We start from the raw sequence: 22,665 nt of genomic DNA, 5'->3' as shown, positions 1-22,665 counted from the left end.
GCTGAAATAAAATACTAGCCTTTTTCTCTCCCTCAAATGAGTTCTGTTTGTTTTAGCCCAAGTGTACATTGGTGATAAGGCTATTCTTCATATCAGTATGCAAGTAAATCTTTTAGAGTGAGAGAGGGACACATTTTAGATATTTTGTAAAACACTTACTTTCAAATCCCACATGGAGCTTGGTTAGGTAACAGAGAATCTGGAGTGAGAGGAGCAGGAAATGAGTTGAACAGAATGAAACAGAAGAGCTGGCCTCTAGGAAATACAGTTTGGCGATGAGTAGAAAAAAGAAACTAGGGGTGTCTCAGAGGTTAAAATGGCAGTGAGGAACTAAGCTTCAGCAAAGCATAGCAAAGGGTATAACACATCTGCAATATCATTTAAAAGTAATTAGTTGCATAGCTTAGGAGGGCTAATTACCACGGTTTCAAATGTTTTTAACGAGTCATCTGAGAATGTGAATGTTCTGTGAGAATTTTCTTGTGTGCACTGTATCACTAAGTACATACATGTATAGAAATATAGATATTTTATGTCGTTATGGGCAGAAGCATGTTAGGAACATTCCCGAACAAATACAAAGACATGGCCCTTGCCTTGAAGAACTTACATTCTTATTTTGGAAGTATAAGGATGACAAATGAAGGAAGAACAAGGGTCTCAGCCATGTCACCACATGATCAGCCAATTTAGGCATATACACATCTCCATGACTTAAGTGAAAATTGAGAGAAGGGTGGGAGAGAGAACCACATGAGGTTCAAATGAAGAGTTATACTAAAAGTTGTCTTTAATATGGAATTACTGTTTTACATATCAATGCCTAAAGGAATAATTTAATCCAGGGCTGAAAGTCCTGCATAAAAATAATTATTTTAAATTAATCTAAGAGTATTATGGATTATGTGATTTGATGAAGCTCTTTACTTTTGGGATTGTATCTTAGTTCCATTTAAGGGAAATTAATGTGGTGGTTGCCTAAATGCACGTCTCTCTCCAAGGCTGAATTGATGAGGTCTGAATTTTTGTATGCAACGGTAGAAATATCTTTCTAATATTCTATTATGAATCCTTTCCCCTTTATCATTCAACATCATGCTGTAGAACTGTCATCCGTGCATCACCAGTGGACTGCAGAAAACTGTTTCCATTGGACTGCCTATTTCTACTTATTCCCAGCAGCTAAACCACAATATAACCTAGCTAAAAATGCATCTAAGACATTCCTAATATTAGTTTTTCATGTAAGCATAACTATAGCTGTCACAGGCATGTCACGATAAAGAATAAAAGGGGTATTGTAAGGAAATACTCTCTGTACTAAAATGTGGTCTAAATTATGAAAATGGTAACTACTTCAGTAGATAATATCAAATAATGTTTTACATTATATCATCCCTTTCATCCATCAGGGGAACCCAGAGCACTTTGTAAACTACATAGACAGGAATCACTTCACCTAGCACCAAAAAATCAGGCACAATTGGGATAAAAATGCTCCAAACAGCTGTAAAGCTATGTGTTTGCTTCACAGAGGGGCAGCAGAAGCAGAGGTGTCTGTACACTTCCTATAATCCCCAGAGAAAAACTTGCATTGCATTTCCCTTAAGCCAGTGATTCTCAAACTTTTGTACTGGTGACCCCTTTCACATAGCAAGCCTCTGAGTGCGACCCCCTTTATTAATTAAAAACACTTTTTAATATATTTAACACCATTATAAATGCTGGAGGCAAAGCAGGGTTTGGGGTGGAGGCTGACAGCTCGCGACCCCCCATGTAATAATGTCGTGACCCCCTGTGGGGTCCCAACCCCCAGTTGAGAACCCCTGCCTTAAGCTCTCTGTGGGAGTACTGTGTGGGAGTGCCAGTACTGTGTTAGGTCAGCGGCCAGTGGTTCAGTATGCTGCACCCATCTAGTGGGACAAATCCATATTATAGGGAGAATAAGGACCAACTCTCTGTTTTGTGTTTTTTGGTGTTGTGGTCCAGCAGCACAGACAGCCTGGCTGCTTGAGGCTGAGGATTCTGTTCCCCAGAGCGAGATACTATTCATGTGGAACAAAACCCTTTACCTGGGCTTTGATTCTCTTCCCAGGATTTGGCCCCAAGAGATTAAATACCATATGCAGTTGAATGTAGGGAATTTAGGCCGGGATATTGGGATTATCCAAACTGGAATGAGGTCACGATACTTCATCTCTTTCAAGTGGTCAGGACCTTGGTATGATATTGCATCTGGAAAAACATTAAAACTTCAAAGCTTCTGTATACAGCTGTCCTTCTACCAAGCAGCACATCTATGGAAATCCTTATGTGCAAATCTTCAGAGAAAAAACAAAACGTGTTAAATGTTCAAAATATTTTAATTTGTATTGAGAACTACAGTTCAATGCCATATGAATCAGTCTCAATGTAAAGATGAATAAAAAAAGAACTGTGAAGCATCATTGGATAGAAGGAGGCATTTTAAGAATGATCTTTTTTACAGACCAATATATTTTATTATAAATTACAGCCACAACTATAGCAATCTTCTTAATAAACTGGTTACTAGATGAAATACCAGTTGAATGTGTTCTAAACTATAACACATAGTGATGAACTCCAATGTGAATCTAGGGGGAGAAATACTGGCTTCATTGAAGTCAATGGTAAACTCCCATTGACTTCAGTGGGGCCGGGTTTTATCCTAAAGCAGGGGTCGGCAACCTTTCAGAAGTGGTGTGCCGAGTCTTCATTTATTCACTCTAATTCAAGGTTTCATGTGACAGTAATACATTTTTATGTTTTTAGATGGTCTCTTTCTAGAAGTCTATCGTATATAACTAAACTATTGTTGTATGTAAAGTAAATAAGGTTTTTAAAATGTTTAAGACGCTTCATTTAAAATTAAATTAAAATGCAGAGCCCCCCAGACCAGTGGCCAGGACCCAGGCAGTGTGAGTGCCACTGAAAATTGGCTTGTGTGCTGCCTTCGGCAAGCGTGCCATAGGTTGCCTACCCTTGTCCTAAAGTCTTTAATTCTCATTGTGGAAATATCTCAGAACTCAAAGTATCATCAGAACTGAGTCTGTCTTCTGGTCCATGCCTCTAAATATTAAGAAAATCTACAATGGATCCTGAAATTTCAGAGTATAATAAAATATTATTTTGTGCCTTAATGGCTAAAATGAAAATCAATAACTCCTCAGACTTTTAATGCCTATAATATAGAGCTTGTTGTTGTGGCATCCTTAAAATGGATGTTGTATGTAAGGTTTGTTAATGTTAATGGACTTGGAAACATAGTCATTTTTCATAGGGATATGTGACTAAACATGTTTGGCCAAACTATGATCTCAATTACACTATTTCAACTTCACTGATAGGCTAATGGAGTTGCATGTAACTTATAACAAACTTTTCCGTACTGTTAATTCTCTTCTTTCATTTTGCTTTTTAGTTATGGGTGATATTATTTTACTCATTGTTTTAATATCTATTCCCCTGTTAGACTTCATGCCTTTATAAATCTATATTATGTATTTTTTAAAACTTCAATATAATTCTGTCTCTAAGCAATATCTCTCAAGGTCAGTATTGAAGTCCTTGCTTAGGATGGCATTAAGATATCTCATAGTATAACTCTGTGTAGTTAATTTCCAAAGATAAATTCAGGTTTATTTTTCCTAGCCTAGAGCCCTGTGTTTGCCTGCACTGTGAGGCATAGAGAGGAACAAATATAATGGAGCAGAAGGGTGTGCCCACTTCCAGCCTCCTGCATCTGAGCATCAGAATACATGGAGTAGTGCCTCCAATGTATGCCCCCCCCCATTCCTGGGAGCCCACCAAAGCCATTTTCAGATATTTCAGTAGTGTGGGGGCTCTGTGTCTCAGTGTGGGGAGATGTTGCGATAGCTGTGGAACTGTTATACATAGCACGCTTCCCTTTCTGAATGGCAGATTTTTTTTCAGCTGTGTGTTAATGCTGTCGAAAGTCAGCATTCTCCTCTTGCAGTGAATGAGATACAGGAGATGCAGTTTGAAGACACTTTTTTTTTTTTCCCCCTAAGAACCTTTTCTCACCAGGGAGTGGCAGATGTATCTAGAATGCTCTAGTTCTGTTCAATCAGCAGTAGGTAAATAGCTGAGGTGGTACCAATTTGTGTGGGATGTGTCCAGAGGTTCCCCCTAAGGCTTGCACTGTGCAGCTGTGCCCCTTACTAGCAGGCACTGTGTGCAGATAGGTGCTTGCCAAGCAGAGTTGCCCCTCCATTACTACTGATTGGGGGAAAGGTCTTGAGGGCTATCCTCCCTCTGGTTATTTCTGGTGTGTAGTAGTGTGTGGGGAAGTGATCCAGGGCTCCCTGTTTCTCTGACTGCTGTCTTTAGAAAAGGCACAGAAGTGATCCTAGGAATTATAAACTAATGAACCTTACTTCAGTACCATGCAAACTGGCTGAAACAATAACTAGAGTTATATAATACCCAGACAAACATGATATGCTAGAGACAAGAGTACAGCTTCTATCAAGAAAAATTATCTCTCTAATTTACTAGAATTCCTTGATCATGTCAACAAAGGTGAACCAACTGGTAAACTTAATTTGGGCTTTCAGAAAAAATAAAAAATAAAGAGAGAGAGAGAAAGAAAGAAAAAAGACCACAACAACCAACTTTTGATAAAGGCAGTCTCAAGAGTCTTTTAAGGAATCTTTAAGCAATCATGGGATGAGAAATAAAGATACTGTAAATGAATGGAAAGTGGCTAAGGGACAGAAAACAAGGTTCTGTACTTGGACTGATGTTTAATATATTTATTAATTACCTGAAAAGGGTCTGAGCAAGGATAGCACAAAATTTGTGGATAACAGTTACATAGGTGAGTGACAAGCAGAGAACTGAGGTTCTTGAAGGATTTAGTCGGAAAGGGCAACATGATGGCAGATGAAATTAAATGTTGACAAAACTAGGTAAAGCACATTGGGAGGAATAATTTGTACTAGTCTTAGCCCTTACTGGGTGTTGTTGTAGCCATGTTGGTCCCAGGATATTAGAGAGACAAGGTGGGTGAGATAATCTTTTATTGGACCAGATTCTGTTGGTGAGAGAGACAAGCTTTCAAGCTACACAGAGCTCTTCTTCAGGTCTGGGAAAGGTACTCAGAGTATCACAACTAAGTACAAGATGGAACAGTAGTTTAGCATAAGTAGTTACCGCATGTTCTAACTACTTAGAGCTAGAAGAATTCTTCCGCCCACTTAATTTATATATGAGTTATTTGAAAACTATATTATGGATTTCCATAATTCTTTGGCATCTTAGTGCATATTGCATTGGAGTAATTCTTTAGAATTAATATGCAAGAAATAGCAGTAGCAATTCTGTTTTCTTAGTTTACTATGTAGATGCATATTTATAACATAGTCACTGCTATCAGTTGTGTTGCTGTCCGGATCACTGCATTTTTGAATGTGGAAACCTGCAGTGAAGTTAGTAAGCATTTGCAGAGCACATTATTAAAATATTTCAACTGTTACCCCTGTGTTCACTGCACTCCATTTTGATTTACACAATAAAAACTATTTAATTTGATGTATGCTTTAATATAATACTCTAAATTGAGGAAATTATTGTACAGAAGTTATGAATAATTGTTTTGAGCAGATATGCTTTCTAGCACATACTGTAATTGTATAATTGTTATGGTAAATTCTGCTTTTAAATATGATTTTACTTCAGTGCATCTTGTTCACTATTTTAAGGAAAACACAGCACATTTTTAAGTGACTAAGAGCAAATATTCATTGTATGTTTTCTCTTTTTCCCTCCTACGCCCCATGGCTCTCTAGAAATTTATGATGAAGGTAAGCAATCTAAAAATTTAGTATTGTACTTTGTACGACTTTTGACTATTTCATTTAGTTCATTATTTATCTCTTATTTTTATTTTTTAAAGTAAATATCAAACTTTCACCAGATTTTTACTTCTTGGACTTCTGAAAGCTATGGATTTAGAAACCACACAAACTTAGTTTGAGGCTTTTTTATGATCATGGATGGGCGGAGGCAGGCACTCTGGGCTATGTAGAGCAATAGTATTTGAAGGCATAACTTTAACAGTGGCAGATAAACCTTTTCTTAACTATTGTTTTAAAATATTAAAGCAATTGTCTAAAGAGGTGAAAATCTTCTTAACCTTTGCTAAAATGTATTTTAATGATTTAGAAAAAGATAACGTTTGATACATTTTATAGCTTTTATATATGTTTCTCTTCTTTCTTTGTATCACTTTTTTTTTTATGCTTGGCTGGTTTCTTCGATCCCAAATTAGTTGTGCCTTTGAAAATCTCCTCCTTTTAGACTAATTCTCTAAATCTGTAGGTGGAGCATAGATAAGCTAAGCATGGAAAGCTTTTCCCCATCAATATATTTTTTCACGTTTATTGTTTTTATTAATAGCCTTGTGACAAAGTTCCTTCTGTATCTTGGTGGGTCCTGCGCTTATTGGCGGATTTTCTTGCCTCAGAGATTCACCATGTGGGTTGGGGAACAGCCCAGAAACCTTCCCTCTGGTAGAACCCACAGTCCAGGTCAATCGGGAGGTTTGGGGGGAACCCGGTCCCACCCTCTGCTCCGGGTTCCAGCCCAGGGCCCTGTGGACTGCAGCTGTCTAGAGTGCCTCCTGGAACAGCTGCATGACAGCTACAACTCCTTGGGCTACTTCCCCATGGCCTCCTCCCAACACCTTCTTTATCCTCACCACAGGACCTTCTTCTTGGTGTCTGTTAATGCTTCTACTCCTCAGTCCTCCAGCAGCACATCCTCTCACTCCCAGCTCCTTACACCCACACCACAAGCTGAAGTGAGCTCCTTTTTAAAACCCAAGTGCCCTGATTAGCCTGCCTTAATTGATTCTAGCAGCTTCTTGATTGGCTGCAGGAGTTCTAATCAGCCTGTCTGCCTTAATTGTTTCCAGAAGGTTCCTGATTGTTCTAGAACCTTCCCTGTTATCTTACCCAGGGAAAAGAGACCTACTTAATCTGGGGCTAATATATCTGCCTTCTATCACTCTCCTGTAGCCATCTGGACTGACCCTGTCACAGCCTCCCTTCCCTCTGTAACATGAAATAGTACTTTTATAGTCTCTATTTGTATTATTTTGCTAATGAACTAAACGTTCTGATTCTAAAACTGGGCAATGTCAGTGACCTGAAGGTTAAAGAGCAAAATCCCACCAAACTTGGATTTACAAGAATTGTGTAATGTTGTCGTTGCAATAGCTCTTCCAGCATTAAAGTGTCCTCCATTCACTACTCTGTATGGAGAAAAAGGAATTAAACCAACTACAACCACCATTCCTACAATAAAATCATATATATTTGGTGGAATGACTGGCTTTACCCAGCATCAACACTTGACAGGTATTAATAACCTGACATTAGAAAAAAGAGTAGTCAACAGTGTTCTTGTGCATAAATCCCTATTTACTGTATTAGTCATTATTTTGTTTTTACAGATGGCAGTTTTAAAGCACATTTTAGCATTTTAAGTCTATGATAGTAATAAATTATCTGCAGCCTTGAGAGCCCAGTTTGCTTTGGAAATAATGCAGTGACTCAGGTTTTTATGAGAGGAATACTACATTTTAATACAACATTAGTACACATTGTTTTAAACATTACAAGCATTGGGTTAAAAACATTAGAGTAGTCGCCATTAAAAAAAATCGACATTTGAAACAGTTACTACTGTATCTTGTAAATCTTTGCTTTAGAAGACATTGCTGAAGAAATCAAAGGAAGGTATTACCACTCTCTCTCTGTACTTAATAACTGCTTTTACTGAAAATAAAAGTTTAGGTGTTATACAAATGTCAGCCAAACATCTGTAACATTTTTGGGTTTTTCCACATTTAATGTAGATCATGGGGCCCATATTTTAGAAGGTACTAATACGGAACGGAATGTGACATAACTTATTATTTTAATCAACTTTAACTCCTATTAGAGCTTCACAAAAATTTTTCCTTACAATTCCAATAATTGCACTTACCATTTACCATAATTCCCTTCTCATGAGGTATCCATCATAAAATTAGTTTTTGCAGCTGCAAAAAAGCTGTTAACTTGTTCTTAAAAACTCAGTCTTTTTAGTGAATAATTCTTCATAACAATGCACTTTAGCTCTTGCTTTCTTTTGACACATTCAGCAGTTGTGGGATGTTGTTAATTGCTGGCTTTGGTGACTGCAACTGCTTGAATATTTATATATTAAAGGAGTTGCAATTAGGACTTCTGTTCAGATGTTGAAGCATTACAGTTCTGTAGTCATGCTCCAAAGAGTATCAGAAGTTACTCTGACTTACTCTACATAGAAAAATTGCACTGATATAACTTTCCTCATTTGGGTAGGAGCAGTCATACATTTACACACATCTGTCTCCCACCAATAGATCCATGAGTTAACTTTATATAGTTCTTCCTCCTTCGTTGTTGTTGTTTGTTGTTGTTACTGGCATAGTTCTACATCACTAGTTAAATCGAGGTAGTGGCAATATGGTCATGCACTTATACTGATGTAGTAACACTGGAGCAAGAAGTCCTCCCATTCCTATCCAACACTGCACCATTCAATGAAGAACTGACCTGTCTGGCAACCAGGAACTCCTCAACGGCACCAATACTCCGGTTATCCTCTGGCAATTCTATCTGCCTTTGGAATCCTCCCCAGTATAACAGTATTGGCTTTCCTATCTAACAATGGATATGAGAGCTGCGTTCATCTGTCCTTCATCCACATGCGCAGTGAAGAGCTTGGACTGGGGCAGACAACAGATGCCTTCCAGGATACAATGAAAGAGATTATGGGTGTTTGATCTCTACTCCTTCAATTCCCTTCAGTGCCAGTTGAATTGTGCACTATGGTGTGAAACTTCCCATTTAGCAGTGAGCCTGCAGGTAGTTCAGGGGTCCATGGAATAAGAACACCATTCCATACTCCACTAGGCTTACATCGGTTCAATGTGCTGCTATGTGGACACAGGTGTTGCAGCATGCACTGGTGTAAGCCCACTGTGGGAATGCTTTCCACCCAAATATCTGTATCAATTTCACTGAACTGATGGAATTTATATCAGTGCAACTTCTGTATATAGGCAAGGCTATGGAGTAGAAAAGACACAGGTGTGACATCCTTAAAGTACCAACCATCCAATCATCATGTGACTTTGGACAACTAGTGTCTCCAGCTAGGTTTTTACATATAATAATAAAGACTCTGTGTTTGTGAGAGAAACCATGACTTGGGGTTTATTGTAATAAGAATTCAGTCTTTGATGTCCCAAACAACATGTTACTGAGTGAGAATCCTACATGAATTTTTACAAATGTACCTCTATATATGCCCAGTGTAGTGTATTTATTTTATTGAAAATAAAGGATACTCTGACGAAAACCAAAAACTTGATATTAAGGTATGTGCCATGATCCATGGATCTTCCTTGAAAACACCAAAATTATTACTTTTGAGTTGTTTGTCCTTACAAACTGTCTGCTTTCATGATAGGTAGGTTAAACTTAGAGACAAAACTGATATTTGAGGAAAACTTGTGAGTTGTCACTGTAGCAATTCAGTGAGATTGAGCTTCAGCATTGCTATCAAACTGCCAGTGAGATAATGGCGTGTTGTTGCTGCCAATTCATTTTTTAGCTAGGCACAGTACACTTTTTTTATTCTGAAGCTCCAGTCAATTAAGAACTCACTCCACCTTGATGGAAAAGAAGTGGGAAATGCTGTAGATGGGAAAATAAAAACTTGGGCTTTTAAATGGGAATACTCTTATATCGAAGTCTAAGATCTGATGGATCTTTATGTAAAACCGTTGTAGCTATACACTTAAAACATATTTACATATGGATGATACTTAATGTACATGAAGCTGTGAAAATAAATGTGCACTGTGATGAAGCTCACTCTATTAAAAAGTGACTAGTGCTGTAACAAAAATTATTAGGTTTTGTTGGCAGGCAGTGAGTATTCTGATTATATATAAAACAAAACATCTCTGTGTTGTAAAAAATCATTTACTGCAGTCTCTTTGTGTTAAAATGGATTTTATTACTTGGCTAGTTTCATTTTCATCAAGACCATGTGCACTCATGTTGGCATTTTCAAGCGTATCGTTCCCAGTTTTGGATGCCCAACTTCAGATGCCTTGGGCCTGATTTCTGAACGTTCTGACCCTTCACAGATCTTGTTGACTTTCACTGGAGTTTCTGGGTACTTAGTACTTCTGAGAAACTTGCTTGTGGTTTCTCAGGATGGGCATGAAAAATTGGGCAATTTTGAGCATTTTGGCCTTAATTTCCTGTCAGACAATGCAAGCTGTCTGATATCATTTGGACAACAGGCGACAAACACTTGTGAGTTTGGACATCTCTGAATGCAGTTGAAGAAGTGTGATTATACTGCTTGGGAAATGGGGGAGCAATATTTCAGGAGTCTGGGGCTGGAGGGGGCTTGACAGAACCTGTTGATCTGTGGCTACACAGATGCACTGGCCATTCTGCCTCCCCATTCCCATATGGAAGGTAACACAACACACATCAAAGTTACGTCACTCCTGAGGCCTGAAGAGTGGCTTCACTTCCATTTTCAGCCTAAGGGGAAAGATTTTTATTTCCCTGAAGATCTCTACAAAGAATCTCTGTATGGCTGGATGCAAAGTCCATAATTTTGCCCGTATCAGTCAAATAAGAACATGTGATATTAAATGACAGTTTAATTCAGTAATCACTTGTCCAAGTCTTTTCTGAGAAGTGTCCAACTGAAGTAATACATTCTGATTAAAATTTCACTATGGTAAGAAGCAGCAAAGGTTACTTAACTGGATTACACAGCTAAAGAGAACACATTGGCAATATTAACTACTGCCAAATCATCGAACTTCATCTGTATCAAAAAATCGATTTAACTAGCAGGGGGCAGATACGTTTGTGGGTGTTGAATGGAAATAAAGAGGAAATGTTACCTGGGAGCCGATTATGTTTGGAAGAAGGGTCTAATTTTAATCTAACCTGTCCATCAACCAATTTTCTTTATCTGTACAGACTGCACAAGGTGGTGGTCATCGAACGCTTCTTTATGGACATGCAATATTGCTGCGCCATTCCTACAGTGGCATGGTATGTATGAATTTTACCTTGATGTGTAGGTGTTGATGCTAGTGTTGGTATCTATTTGCTGTCAGTATTTGTACCTACAAGTGATAACACTCAAACTATTGCCATTTAAAATTATCCTGTGAATTATTCACATGAGAGAAGTGTTTCTCCCACTGAACTTATGGCAACAAAGTGGGTTAGGAGACTGGTAATAGGAAACAGAGTCTTTCACTTGTAGGTTCTCTTTTGAAATCCAGCCCATGTTGATACAGACCAAAAATAATTAATATCTGATCCCTGTCTGTTGGCCTATGTTAAATGGGTTCATGACTTCTCATTTCCTTTCCCAATGGGATAATTGTTCACATTACATAAATTACAGTATTGCCACAACTGCCGTCTGATTGGCAATTTGAACACCGGCCAAAGATTGAATGGACAAGGAGACAGAACCTTGTATATACTTCAAACAGAAATCTTGCCATTTTCAATACCTTTCTGGAGCATCCAGGTTCAAAGCTTCCTAAAAGACCCATCAAAATCTTAGAAATTAAACTCCAGTGGAAATCATTCCATTATTGTCAGCATTGCTCTCCCTGTTTTTCACTGAAAAGCTGATGTAGATGAAGACTGACAACATATTTCAGAACATTAATCTTAGCTCAAGTGCTGTTCTCATTAACAGGCAGTTAAAATCCTGGTGCTTTAAAAGAGAGTGGTTAGGATTGTTCAAGAAGTGATAAAAAGTTCTATAATAGCAGGCTGATGGCTTGTAACATTCAGAATAAGAAATTAGGCATGAAAAAAACTACTGAGACATGTTTTTTTTTTTGGTAGTATCTTTGCTGCCTCTCCACCTCACGGTCTTCGATGGATAAATTGGCATTTGATGTGGGATTGCAAGAAGACACAACAGGTAAAACTTTCTCTCTTAAGGAACCCCATGCCACGGAGGATTCCTTTTGTTTAATCATTAGATTAAATTGATATAAATGCAAACTACTTTAAAAAGGTGTGACTGCAAAGTTAAAGGCACAGAAATTAAGATTCTTACAATGTTACCATGGCCATGTTGCACATATGCAATATTTTATATTCCATTTTTTCATACCAAATATGTAGTTTAATGTGTCTTTTTTAGGCTGTAAAATGTATGATGTAGAATATTAAGGATATGGCACATGGCCAAGTTATTGTTGCGGTAAAATCCTTATCTTGTACATTTTTTAAATTTTAATTCTACATCATTAATGTTGCAATAATGTAGGTGGTTTGGCTTTTTCTCGATTTTCTCTTTCTTTCTTTCTTTCTTTCTTTCTTTCTTTCTTTCTTTCTTTCTTTCTTTCTTTCTTTCTTTCTTTCTTTCTATTTGAAAGAGGGAGAGAGAGAAATCACCTCTGCTTACTAAAGTTAGGTGAGGGGTATGGATGAGGTTTCTCCTTTGCTACTGCTGTTGACTGGAGACAATTTCCTACAAGTCTCACAGGGCTACAAAATTGTTTAATTAGCGAGATTTTATAATATATATTTGAAAAGGAACAATTTTTTCCAAATGCCATGAGTATCTGAAAACGGGCTTCATTATGGAAACTAATTTGCAAACAAATTAACAAGTACTCTTATTATGAATGAAAGCTACATGTACAGTACCTTCTAGTGGCGTTAGTCAATTCTTTGGTCTATAGTCTTAATTTAACGATGCTTTCTTTTACTAACAGGTTAATTTTTGATAATCTCTTTTGCGTCCTCATTGGTGGATTTCCCCTCAATATCTATGCCCTCGTTCTCAGAGGAGAATTTCTTCTTCCCCATTCTTACTCAAAACCTTGTGACATAGTGACAAGGAAGGTCCCTTAGTGAAAGAAGACTGGATTGCGTTTCCTAAAGAGCTTAGAATTGTTAGTCCTATCTTGTCATCACTGATCATTACCAAACCGTTATTCCAACACATGTGAGCTGTTCCTATACTCTGTTGGCTGAGCACGTATCCTCTTCAGTATTCCTATCTCTGATAGAGAAGGATACAAGTCTCTGAGCCATAACAGATTTTTTTAATGTGGTAATGCAGGAACGATAACTCAAGGACAGCATGTTCTGTCCTTAGGTAAAGTCCTTAGACTTTGGGTCTGCCAGGACTACATCTGGGAGCGAGCCTCTGAGCCCGGGGCCACAGACTTGTGCTAGTGGGGCCTCTACAATTAGCTGTGTAGATGGTGCTTTGATATTGAGACTTGGGTTGGAGCTTGGACTCTCAAGCCTGGGGGGCGGGGGGGAAGGTGGGGAGGGAAGGGGTTGCCTGAGTGAGTAAAAACGAGGTCAGGACATCAGGGCTCAGACCTTTTGAATAATTAAAAATAAACCCTTTGAACTTGTATTTAAGTTAAGAAATACATTCAAATATAACAGGTTCTAATATCTTTATAATTCAATCTCCTAGAATGGGGGAGAGGAAATATTATCTACATTTTATACTAAGATCAGAGAGATTAAGTGACTTCCCCTAGTGATTTAGCCAATGAATATAGTGTAATGAATCGTATCTCAGGAAGGTATGTCAAACAAAGTGTTAACTATATACAAGGCATTAAAGTACATATGGACATTAATAAGAATTTTTAAAAAAATCCAAATAAAACTGAAGAAATAAGAATAATACCAAGAATTTCCTTTCTAATGTGTCTTTCATTAATCCATGACAACACAGGTGAGGCCTGCTGGTGGACCATACATCCTGCCTCCAAACAGCGATCAGAGGGAGAAAAAGTGCGTGTTGGAGATGACCTCATCTTAGTTAGTATATCTTCAGAAAGATACTTAGTAAGTGCTACAGTAAGAATATATAGATTGTGCTTGTCTTATAGAAATGATGATCCAGAAAATGACATGGAAATTAATAAAGCTATTGCTCTACAGTTTGATCTGCAATTTTTTCTCTAAAGTATAGATTAAATAATACAATCTCAGTGTTTGATAAAATATAAATAGCTGTTAATACTGCTTGAGCATAAGAGCTAACACTGATATCATGACATAAACCAAAACGTCATAGGTCTGGAAGTAGTGACATTGGTATATAGGATAATGATATTGATGTTATTGGTTCTTGCAAGGATAATGATATTGATATTATTTGTTCTTGAATAAATGTACTAATTATATGAAAATGAAATAGTAATTATGAATTCATACTATAGAAGATCCTAACATAATTATGGAATTGTATAATAGATCTGAGATTAACAGCCCTTTTTATATATGAAATAAAACTTTATATCAGAATTAAAAAAAAATCTACCTGCATAAGGTTAAGGTTGTAAAACAAACTGGTAAGTGAATCAATAATCATTTAAAAACAGATATTGAGTCTAAACTCATCTAACTGTGGGAGGAATAATCTTACATCATTACAATTGTAATCTAACTCTCCTCTTTTCTTTCTCAGGCCTTGCATTTCACTGCTATTGTTAGTTTGTATCACAGTCTTCGTTGTATTCAAGTACCATTTGCAATTTGTGAAATTCATTGTTAAATTGTATTTTAAAGAAAAAGTGTGAAATATATCAAGATATATTCCATCTATGATTTAAATAAGATATAATTAAGACTGAGAAAAGTGTAGATTTAAAAAAAAATACATAAGTAAAAAAGTGTGGTTTTTACCTGTAGTCTATAAATAACCTCTTCGGGGCTATTACAGCCTACTTGGCCATATACATTTTGGTAAATATGATAATTTAGAGTAATTTTTTTCATAACACCAATTTATTAGTGTTCTATGTAAATCTTTTTGTAAATCCCATCATGTGTGTAATACTGGGCAGAAAGAGAGCACACTACATCCTAAAATACAAGAAAATTATTGTGTTGCAATTCTGCCATCTTGTCTATTTGTTGGGGGTTGCTTGAAAGGGGCGGAAAGCAATGCATATAGATTGCTTACTTCCTACTAGGTCAGAAATGAGCATAGTCTTCCATATAAGAGGGTAGTCAATGCCAGACCTTTTTTGCCATATGATGCTTTCTATTTGTGTGAGTGTGGAGAGTTAATAACTTTACCAGCAGTAATAAAATATGTGACAAGCTTTCTCACCTGAACTATCTGCTCCCGAATCCAAGGAAGAACTACTGCATTGATAGGGAGCCATCATGGTCCAGTAGGTGGAGCAATGGACTGTAAATCAAGACACCTGAGTTATAGTCCTGCCTTTTTTCTTTTTTCCTCCGAAGTGCTGTGACACTGCTGAAGCTGCTGCCCTCACTCCGCTCCGTCCCTCCCCCCCCCACTATAGGCCGGCACCTGTCGCATCTCTTTTAAAGTGATTTGATGTACTGATTAAAAACATTCCATAAAAGCTAAGTGTTGTTATAATATCTGCACTGGGCTGTGACCACTTCCTTTCAAGGACAGAGTATGACTCTGCCTAACCCAATCAGATCAAAATGATGTTCTCTTATAAATATTGCTGGCCATTAGGTTGGACCCATAACCAGTCAGTTTCCTCTGTTGGGGCAACAGAGTTCTGTGAACACGTCTCAATGTTGCCAGCATGTGCCACCATCTAATGTGTATTTTTAAAAACTGCTGCTGCACTCATGTGTGCCAGATATGTATGGTTGATAGCAGAGCTCACCACTGATAACTTTCGAATATGCCAATCTTTTAACATTCAATTAACATTTTGTGTATTTCAAATGAATAAGGATCTGGATCACAATGAATTGTTAGTCTTTTAAACATCCCCCAGAACAAATTCCATAGATCTGAAAATGAAATACAAGAGGAATGATGAAGATAAAATGAGAATTAGTAGCAATGAGGTCAGTGATGCTCAGGCTGAGTAATGTGTTAGAAAATCAATTTAAAAACTTGAAAACTGCAGTTATTTCAGTGCAGAGATGTTCAATACAGTGTAATAATTTCTACATCACAAGAGACACATAGTTACTATACTGATTATAATGCTGGTCTGCAACTGCATTATGCAAATCTAAGAAGGCTTGAGGTTTGCTTCTCTTTCACATCCAAGATGACAATGACTTAAAATATGGGAAACTAATACTCTGATATCATTAGAAATGGAAGTTTCTTCCTGAAATTGTTTCAGCATTGTTGACTGATTGGGGATAGGGAGAAATTCCTTTAAAAAGATTATGTATCTTGAATTGGAAGAATATTTTCTAATACAGTGCGGCTGTCTTCTGTCACCCTCCCAGGACAAAGGAACAGCTGCTTGTGAAATAGGAAAGGTACTCACTCTAAATCTTTATTTATGCCATAAGAGGGCCTTGAATACAAGAGCCTTCATGCAATCAAAGACTTCTGGAGCGCAAGGGAATAACCAAAGTTGTAATAGATGGGGTTGGAAGTGCAGCTTAATATTAAGCTTGCCCTACACTTCCCATTGAGAGGCCCTAGTTTTACTTGCTTATGATTTGGCTAAACTTTAACAGTTTGGGCTGAAGCTGTTTGTGAGAATGCGGATAGGGAAGAACACATAGTGTTGCCCATGTATTCAGAGCAGGGTTTGAATAGCATGCAGTAAATAAGTCCTGAGACCACACACTGAACAATTAGAATAAAACAAAATATTAAATAGCTGCTGATTAAGTGAACGCCATCCATCCTGTGCCCTGAACAAAGCAGGGGTTATATGGAAAACATAATATATGATCGGGTAATTACAGACTGTATGTGCTGGATAAAGGTTGCACAGGCAACCTCAATTCTGGTGTTTCCTAATTTTTGAGTGTTTGACCGTGTGACTATAATAGTGTTCCTTTTTAAGATAGTGTTTTTATGTAATCATAATTAATTATGATGAAAATTTGGAAGGGATATTAAACCTCCTACTTCAGGGTTTAAACTGTCTAACTATTAGAGCGTAGGCTGATACTTTCATCATTATCCCACATCTGCCTGCTGAGGCATTCTTTCTCCTTCCTCTGAACATAAGAACGGCCATACTGGGTTAGACGAAAAGTCCATCTAGCCCAATATACTGTCTTCCGACAGTGGCCAGTGCCAGATGCCCCAGAGGGAATGAACTGAACAGGTAATCATCAAGTGATCCATCCCCTGTCGCCCATTCGCAGGTTCTTGCAAACAGAGGCTAGGGACACCATCCCTGCCCATCCTGACTAATAGCCATTCATGGACCTATCCTCCATGAACTTTTTTAGTTCTTTTTTGAACCCTGTTATAGTCTTGGCCTTCACAACATCCTCTGGCAAGGAGTTCCACAGGTTGACTGTGCATTGTGTCAAAAAATACTCCCTTTTGTTTGTTTTAAACCTGCTGCCTATTAAAATATCTGGAAATAGCCGCTATCATGATACAAGACTAGTCAGACCTTGTGTCTGATGTAGAGTGACATTTCCTATATGCCTGTAGACTCACGCTATAACCCCCCACTCTGACACTCCCTATATGTAGATGGGGGAGGCTGGAAAGGGGTAGTATATAGCTAGCAGTCCCAGCTATACACCAGCTACCCCGTGGGTCCCTGGCTGGCTGTTTACACTACCTTTCTGGCTGCTTTGCTTCATCAGATGGATAAAAAGGGACTAGGGTTTAGCAAAATGTTCAATCCTACTAAAACTTCTTGGGTTTTGCCTAATTTTGGATCAAAACCTGGAATTTTCAACTCTTTTCACAGAATGCAAGGGGCTGGTTCCCCCCTCCAAAAAAATACTCAACTCAGGTTTGCTCAAAAGGTTCAGAGATCTTTTAGTGATCCTGGGTTCCATTTCATTTTTGTATCCAAACCTGTCAAGCTTTTAGCTGTATTATGAAAACTTTACACAGCTACAATTTTAAGGGTTTTACTTTCCCTCCCTGTTCCTCTCTTCCTTCCTGTAAGCAAATATCGTTTCTAAATGCTTTTTTGACAGCATCCACCATTGTCAGTATCATGTATGTCCGTTAACTTGGACAAAACAAGTTGAGTCAGAAGTGAAGTTATACCTGGCAAATTAGCAGGATGGATGCTGTTCAGTGTTTTTGTTTGTGAAGGCACTATACCAGTTTTCCCTCTTACGCTTTTTCTGAAGACTGCTTACTTTAAAATAGTCTTAAAATCAAATGTTCTTCCCTCCTGCAGCATAAAGAGAACAGAAAGCATGAGGCTAACTAGCTGTAGGTACAGTTATGTGAACTTTGATTCCTTGCCTGGCATAAAAATAGCCATAACTTGGTTATTTTACATCACATTGGGCTTTCCCTTTGCCCGATCCCAGTCTCTGTAAGGAGAACTAAGCAAAATTGTGGAGACATCCTTTCTGTTCCATTGAATTCCTTCTCAGAGGCACAGCTTTTGTGAGGAAGGTCCTTTCAAGACATGTTTTGGAACCTACTGGTATTGCTTGGTTGGCTGGCAAGGGTAATTATCTGAGAAATAAAAAATGACCCTCTGTCCCATGGCTGAAAGGGTTAATACTCATTTAGAGACATATTCTGGATCCTGCTGTGGAGTGCAAGGAGTTGGGGAGAAAGAGGGTACCTGGAGGGCAAGAGTCAGCTACTTGTGTTCTCTCACCCAGAGGTTCCACAACATTTTTTTGCTGAGCCCTCCATCAGAGATTCATGTCCCATGCATTCCCCCTCTTTCTAAGGGGGGACTTACCCGGTGCAGCTGAGGAAACCTTTTGCTCCCTGCAGCAGTTGGGCAGTTTCAGCTGCCGGGACCCGGCTCCTTGCCTATCTCGCTCCCCACCTGTGCAGGGGAAGCTAATGGACAAGCTAATGTGCTGAAGGGCTGGGGTCAGGAGGGGGCTCTCTCTTCCAGGGGATGAGTACTCCTGGGGTGCAGCTTTCAGCTCCCCACTTAGTGTCCCCACCGGCCTCCCCAGCAGAGGAAGGTAACTGTAGCAGTGGGGGAGTAAGATGGGCAGGGAGCCTGGTCCAAGTAGCTAATACTGACTGCATAGAGCCTCGCCAAACAGAACCCCCTCTGACCCTGGCTCTTCAGTGTGACCCTATCAGGTCCTCATGCCCCCTGATAATCTCGTTGTGCTCCATGAGGGTTGCATGCCCCATCCCCCCCCCCGTTTGCTCTAAGCAAAGAGAAGAAAAGGGCAAAGGTGTTAGCCCCACTGGAGCAAATCTGTAACCTCCATTTCCTACACTAGCTGATATTGATCCTGCTTCGATGATGATGCCATTGCTGGTTTCATGTAGAGTCCTGAAGCACCCTCGAAGGCATTGCTTGCAGGCAGAATATTTCCAGATACTGCTACTGGTGTGTGTGGCCCCCTGAACCCCTTTCTCTCCTCCAGTGCAGCAGTGGCTTTAATAGCTTTAGTATAATCTTTAACATACACTTCTCAAGTTGCACCAGAAAGGAAGCCTTTTTTGCTACTTGGGAAAGGCTGAGAAATTTAAAGAGCACATAATTATCAGCTACAACTAGATGAGATATCAGCACTGACATGGCTTAGCTGTAAGGAAGCCTTCAGCAGGCTTTTTGTTTTCTTAATATTTTGCTCTCTGCACACCAGCACGTTCTTCAGTACAGAAACATTAGGTACATTTAAGTATGTTTTTCCTTGAGTGACGGAAATGTCTGGATTGAAATATATTGTTTATTTCCACAGTGCACTCTGCATTTCTTTCGTGTCAGCGTTTGTGCATGCCTTGAGTGCTGCATTTAAAATAAAATGAGCTAGTCATTTGGAGCTATTGTTTTCTAGATGTAATTGTGGTACTAGAGGCATGGCTTGAAGGTTCTTGCAGAGATATCCTTCTCATGTTTAAGAATTTCAATAAATCAGATGCACAAGATTCTGCAGTGAACACCAATGAACAGAGCTGTGATTGTGAGAGATTATTTTCCTTTAGGTCAATATATATTATGTTAAATGAGGCTACAAATGATTGGAGAATCTGCTGTGCTAGGGGAGATTTCAGTTTTTCAGAAATCATAGGCTGCAGAGTTTTACATATGTTTATAAAATATTGTGTTAAATCTCCTTTGATTTAAACACTATGACTGATTAATAGCTGTTTTATGGTCTGATTCCTTTCTTGTTAGAAGGGGTGCAGCTAGCAATTAAGTTTGCCTGATGCTGTCCATTACAAGACACTGTTTTCAGTTGCTGCTTAGTTCACCAAAGAATTTGGGCTGAAATTTTCCATGATGGGTGTCTGCCTCAGTCTGGTGTTTTTTGTTTGTTTTTGTTCTTTTTTTTTAATTTCAATGAAAATGGTTCAGCTGTTTCTCAGAATGAGGTTAGGGGGAAAATATGTAGTTTTGCCCATGTTGAAAAAGTTCCTACAACTCGACATGAAAGACAACAAGAAAATATTCTACTAATACATAAGAAACAAAAGGAAGACCAACGACAGCATAGGTCTGTTACTCAATGGGGAGAGACAGGGAACAATGACAGAAAATGTGGAAATCGCAGAAGTGCTAAAAGACTTTTTTGGTTTTGGATCTCAACAAAAAGGTTGGCTAGAAACTGTTTTTTGTTCCAAAGCACCAAGAACCTTTATGTTCTGCATAATCACTTATATGACTCCTTTCTAATGCAAACAGAGACTTGTTATGGGTTTTAATCTAGTGCTGCCTCCACTACTCCCTGGAAACAGTGACTAGGTATGCTATTATTCACTCAATTGTTTCAGAGGGTATTTCCCTCCCTTTTCTGCCTACTTCCCCTTCACATACATATTTTCTCCACTGTAATGACTCAATATAACCCGTACCTTACTTGTATGAGGGAGAACCTGTATCTGTATCATACTTCTGCAGAGAAAACTTGGTGATTGGTGCAGCAGATATAGATTGGCATGGTGAATGCAGTTCAGACATACAGTTAATTCACGAGAGGGAAACCCTGAAGCATATCTCATCCCCCAAGTGCATTGAGAAGCATGGAGGATGAATAAACCAATGCCAAATTTAGAAAATCCATAATCTGCTCCCAGATTGAAATGAATAGGCAACCACTGAGTCTAAACACTCAGAGGAGATGTTAGTAGTGGTGAAAGAGGCAATGAACTGGCACCAGAGTGTCTGCCTCCCTCTTAGGAAGAAGCCATAGACAATCTCTATTCTAGTATAGCCAACCTGTAAAATTATAACAAGTGCAAGTTCCAGTGATGTTCTATACTGAGTAGGGCTAAACCACCTTTCATTTTCAGGTGTCAGAAAGTCATCAAATGGATTCATGGTCCAGGATACTGCTAAATAAAATTACAAGAGACTTTTGAATATCTTGAAAAATCATTTTGGGAGTATCAAAGGGGAAGTGATATAAAATATATATAAAAAACGGGCAGATTTCCATTTTGATATGACTAATCCTTCCCACCTAGAATGTTTTCTCCTTGCTTTTAGTTAAGATCAACTAACTTTATGGCAGACTTTGCCATTTCTGTGGTGTTTAGATGGATTATCTTTTTCTGTCTAATGTGGACTAATGTGGGACACTCACACCTCTGTCACCTCTAGCCTAGATTATTGTAATTCTCCCCTCATTGGACTTCTCTTGTAACTGCCATTTATAGGGTGTTGCTTCCCTGACTTTTGGTATTTCGTTTGTGGTAATTGCTAATGCCCATCTTCAGGATCTGCAGATAGATTTACTTTAGAGTCTTGCTTGACCCTACATAAAAACTATAATGTTATAGGACAGGAGCAGATGCTTGTAGGTTGTGAACTGAGGACCTAGATACATATTGATTGGCTTCATATACAGAGATCAAATTAAATGAATCCGGTTTGGATTATGTAACAATTTTGCATGGGTCAGAGGATTTATTTTTCTTTTGTAGCTGCTGTACATGCGTCCCTGTGATAGAATGTACTGAATCTGTAAACCTGGCCTGTGAAAGTCAATGGAGACTATTACTGTGTGTTAATACTGAATGAATGTTTCCATGTGATTTAATTAAAATCTGATAGGAATTTTTAAAATCTGTAATAAATATCTAATTTCTCTCCTTTGTGTAGCATCTGTCTTATGGCAACGGTAGCTTACACGTTGATGCAGCCTTCCAGCAAACACTCTGGAGTGTAGCCCCAATCAGCTCAGGAAGTGAAGTAGCCCAAGGTAAGATTGACTTGACTTTAGTTATTAGAGTCCGCCGGACTGTGAATTAAATACATCCCCCCAAAAATATGCCAATGATTCATGTACTGTAGCAAGGGGGTTTCTCTTGCATGAACATTTGATCTCACAAATGGATGTAAAAAATATGTTCCAAAAACCAAGACTAAAAATTGTACCAAAGGGTATAGTAATGATTTTCTACACACGTATTTCTAAGGAATGGAAAAAAATGAAGTAAATATTTTTATCCTAAAGTCACATTAATGTTGAAAATAAATGATAGAATACTTTACAGTCCAAATTTAAAATTACTCGCTCATATCAATCTTAAGGTTGCAATACATATAGGGAGAACTGGTAGTGACACCTGTATTTAGGTTACCAAACAATTTCTATATATGTGTGTAGCCCACACTAACAGTGAGGCTATTTGTCCACCTCTAATCATTAGACCACATTTAGAGGA

The 22,665-nt window shown here is 38.3% G+C and overlaps 1 protein-coding gene across 10 annotated transcripts in view; it reads left to right on the top strand.

Annotated features, from left to right (window-relative positions):
* Positions 1–22,665, top strand: part of RYR2 (ryanodine receptor 2) — a 690,844-nt gene that overhangs the window by 263,867 nt on the left and 404,312 nt on the right. For all 10 annotated transcript variants that reach the window (XM_034765046.1, XM_034765042.1, XM_034765040.1 and 7 more), the window contains 5 exons: positions 5,832–5,846; positions 11,091–11,165; positions 11,982–12,060; positions 13,849–13,961; positions 22,100–22,199. In XM_034765046.1, the coding sequence (XP_034620937.1) occupies positions 5,832–5,846; positions 11,091–11,165; positions 11,982–12,060; positions 13,849–13,961; positions 22,100–22,199 (382 nt within the window). The remainder of the gene's footprint in view (positions 1–5,831; positions 5,847–11,090; positions 11,166–11,981; positions 12,061–13,848; positions 13,962–22,099; positions 22,200–22,665) is intronic.

This window comes from Trachemys scripta, chromosome 3, assembly GCF_013100865.1.
Source record: "Trachemys scripta elegans isolate TJP31775 chromosome 3, CAS_Tse_1.0, whole genome shotgun sequence".
NCBI lineage: Eukaryota > Metazoa > Chordata > Testudines > Emydidae > Trachemys > Trachemys scripta.
The sequence above is the reverse complement of the archived record's forward strand: the minus strand, read 5'-3'. Positions and strand labels throughout refer to the sequence as shown.